The sequence below is a fragment of the Suricata suricatta genome, chromosome 16, assembly GCF_006229205.1.
Source record: "Suricata suricatta isolate VVHF042 chromosome 16, meerkat_22Aug2017_6uvM2_HiC, whole genome shotgun sequence".
In the NCBI taxonomy this organism is placed as follows: domain Eukaryota; kingdom Metazoa; phylum Chordata; class Mammalia; order Carnivora; family Herpestidae; genus Suricata; species Suricata suricatta.
The window spans coordinates 39,601,249-39,604,738 of NC_043715.1; the positions used below are offsets into that span (position 1 = coordinate 39,601,249).

Genomic DNA, 3,490 nt, shown 5'->3' on the forward strand with positions numbered 1-3,490 from the left:
GCGCTTTCCTGGGGACTCCCAGCTGAAGGAGCCCATCTTGTGACTTCTGCTTTGCTGTTTAACTTGTTTTAGGACAGGACCATGAGACTGTGGAATATTGAAGAAATTGACAAAATTCCTTTGGTCATCAAGTACAAAAAGGCCCTGGGCTCAAAGGTGAAACAGGTTGGTATTGGGTAACGTTAAGCTCAGTGAAGGTGTTCATTAGTTTCCTCCACAAATTAACATATTCTTCGAACAAACACTAATTGGGCAACTGGGGATAAAGCTATGAACAAATAGACTGAGATTCTTGCCCTGCAGGAAGTTATGTTCTAAAACAGGAGACCATGAATGAAGAAGCAAGAAAAATAGTGCAGTAGGTCACATGGCGGTAAGTCAGTTGGGGAGAAGCAGCGCCGGGAAGGGAAATGGGAAGTGTTGGCCACTTCACGGGGTGGTCAGGATACGCGTCACTGAGGAGGTGACTTTGTTCAGAGACCTGGAGGTGGTGAGGGAGTGAGCCGTGCAGATGTTTAGGGGAAGAACGCCCCAGCAGAGGAAGAGCCAGTGTGGAGACCAAGGCAGGAGTGAGCCCCGGTGTGCGGGAGGGGAGGTGTGAGGCAGAGAAGGAGTGGCTGGGCACCCGGGCGGGACGCGGCGTCAGCCTCCTACGCTTCAGCAGCTGACCCGCCGGCCAGGCCCTCAGGTGCCTGGGTTTGTCCGGGGCAGGATCGTGGTGGTGGGGGGACACACCTACTTCACCAGGCGCAGGTGGGGCCGCTCACAGAGTCTATCCCTGGGGACTGGAGGCCAGTCCCTGTGGGGGGCTTGCAGTACAGACACTAGGTTGCCACATTGAGGGCTTGAGGCGTCTCTGCTGCGTCCTCCTTCCCTCAGAATCCTGGAGCCACCTAGGCTTGTCTCCTGTTAGTGGAAATGCCTAACTTGGGAACAGCACTGTGGGGCGGGGAGGGGCAGGGGGGACAACATGGACCTTATCTTTGTGGCCACATTGGCCCTTCGGCCCTTGAAGCTGACTAGCTGCAGAGCAGGGCTTTTCCATGACCTCCGCTGGCCGCCAGGGACAGGGCCCAGGAACTGCCCTCTCTGAGTGCTGTCGTTTTGGGGCGGGGCCATGGGAAAGTATGCTGTAGAATAAGGTAGGTAAAGGATCAAATTTCTTTCTTGCAAAACAGAGAAAAGAGAGTTACATAAAGCTGTCCCAAAGGTGAGGCCTTTGCATTTGTCTGGCTCCAAATTGATATAAGAAACCTCAGAAGCCAAATTTCCCAGAAGGCCTGCCCCGGGTGGGGTGTGGCCGCCTCTCCTGCAGGCCTCAGTGCCCCGGCGTGGGCCAGGGTGGCAAAGCGCAGGGGCTTGGAGGGCCAGGGCGGGTCGTGCCAACCTGCAGGGGCTGGTGCCGTAGTGGGTACCGCTGAGAGAGCCCTGCCCATGGCCTGAGAGCCCGCCCCACGGTGTTGCTCACTTGTTGGTAGGAAGCAGATATGGCGGGTGAGCTGTGCCGCTGTGTCCACTGTTCTCCGTGTGCCTTGGCCGGAAACAGGCTGAGACGGCGGGGGGGGGGGGTGCTCAGTACCTTCATCATCCGGGAAAACTGCTGCTTTGTGCAGAAATCTTCCCCACTTGCTCCTCACGGCTTTGTACGTTAGGTCCCCAGGGTGGCGGGGTGTTAGGATAGCCCCTGGGCCCCACAGTGTGCTCTGTCCCCCTGAGTGGCTCGTGGCTCCTGTCCCCAGGATCCCTCTGGCTGTGGATGAGCCTGGCGGCGGGGGAGAGAGGTCCCCCTCAGTGGCCCCCAGTTAGCACCTTGTGGGGCGAGAGACTGCAGAGAGGGGAGGGGGCTCTTGCATTGACCCAGCCACAGGTGGTGGGTCCAGCGGGAGAATTCTAACTGGGCGCCTTGGTCCCCTCTGACCAGCACTTCCTTTTGCTCTTTTTAAATACTCCCTGCCAGTGTGAAGTATGTGACAGGCCTTTCTCCATCTACGAAAGTGACATCTTTTCTGAAACACTCACCAAATGCGTGTTCTGCCGGATGGGTGCAAAAGACTTGTGGGCAGAGGCCTCCTCGTCATCCAGAGGCGAAGACTCCCTGGCGAGGGAGTGCAGCCCAGCCACAGAAGGCTGACAGCCACTGGGCCTGTTGACTGACTTGAGCGCAGTCACTAGTCATGCAGGTCTGGGGGCTCTGCAGGGATCTTTCTCAAAGGCCCCTTCCTGGCCAGGTAGGCATAGGGGCAGGGCCCCCAGTGTGGAATGGGGGATCATACCCTTTGTTTTTAGTTTTCATGACGAATAAATCTAGATTCCTTTAGAAAACAAGCATGCATGTGAATCCTAGGTGCATTTTTGCTCCTTCTAAGCTTTATGTCCTGGTGTTCCTTGTCTCATTTTTGGAACACATTCTGGACTCTGGTGGCGCCCTGGAAGGCAGCCAGGGTAGCAGCGGCAGCTCCTGAGGACGGCTTTGTCAAATGACAGGAAGATGTGTGGGGACCCCTCTGGGGAGGAGACTGTTGTGTGGCAAGGACTCCGGGGTCCTCCCTGGCTCATGCTCCCAGATGGCCATCCACTCAGAGCAGAGGGAGGTCTGCTGAGGCAGGTGGGCGGAGGGCATTTTCACCACACAACATGTCCTGCTCTCCACCCCAGACTTTTCGATTTCCAGAATGCCCGGGCAGAGGTGGAGCCCCCTGCCTGCTCCCACGCACATCCTGCTAGATCAGTCAGTTCCTTCAGAAGACACGAAGCTTTCATGGACACACAGGAAGGGCTCCCTTTCCCCTTTGCTATGGCCCTCACGATTCCTGTCAATCATTAGTACTGCTCTTGCTTTGTCTTAAAAACGTATTTATTTAGTGTATTTGACTGGCATCCAACGATCCTGCCCATGAGCACTGTAACGTGGTAGTCACTACTTGGGCAGGTTCCCTGCTTGGGTGCTGCCCTCCTCAGTCATAGCCCTGGTGACTCCGGTCGCACTGGAGCTGGCTGTTCGGTATGTAGCCACGTACCTACATGAACGATGTAGGAACATGTCAAAGAGAGGTCCTACTGCTAAGTGGTCGTCGTCCTCCCGCACACGGAGGAGCAGTCCCCGCTGCTGTGGAGGACCGCTGGGCTGCAGGTACCAGCAGGGCCCCGCCGACGGGCACGGAGGCTGTGTCTCGAGTTTTACAGGTAATACTGGAGTAAGTCTCCTTGCACATATGCGCTTGTGGAGTCTCACATTTCTGTGGATGGGGCCCTCCCACGGGAGGAAGCGCTGGGTGAATGGATGGCTGGAAGGCCTCTAAAAGCTGTTGGGACAAGGTGGCTGCGGTGTCCGGGCGAGAAGACGCGAGAAGCCGCGGGCGAGAAGCCTGGGCTGGGAGGGCCCTGCTGGCGCGTGGGGTGTCGGTGCTCCGAGGCCAGCGGCCCGGGCCACCCCCGCCCCCCACCCCAAGCTCTGGACCCCTCAGGGCGGCCTCAGGCGCCCGCGGTGCCC

At 57.6% G+C, this 3,490-nt stretch overlaps 1 protein-coding gene across 1 annotated transcript in view; it reads left to right on the forward strand.

The window, feature by feature from the left end:
- WDR88 (WD repeat domain 88) overlaps positions 1-2,326 on the forward strand; it is a 38,258-nt gene extending 35,932 nt beyond the window's left edge. The window contains exons 10-11 of the mRNA XM_029925785.1: positions 73-165; positions 1,958-2,326. Coding sequence (XP_029781645.1) covers positions 73-165; positions 1,958-2,131 — 267 coding nt within the window. The 3' untranslated portion in view covers positions 2,132-2,326. The remainder of the gene's footprint in view (positions 1-72; positions 166-1,957) is intronic.
- Positions 2,327-3,490: the final 1,164 nt, after the last annotated feature.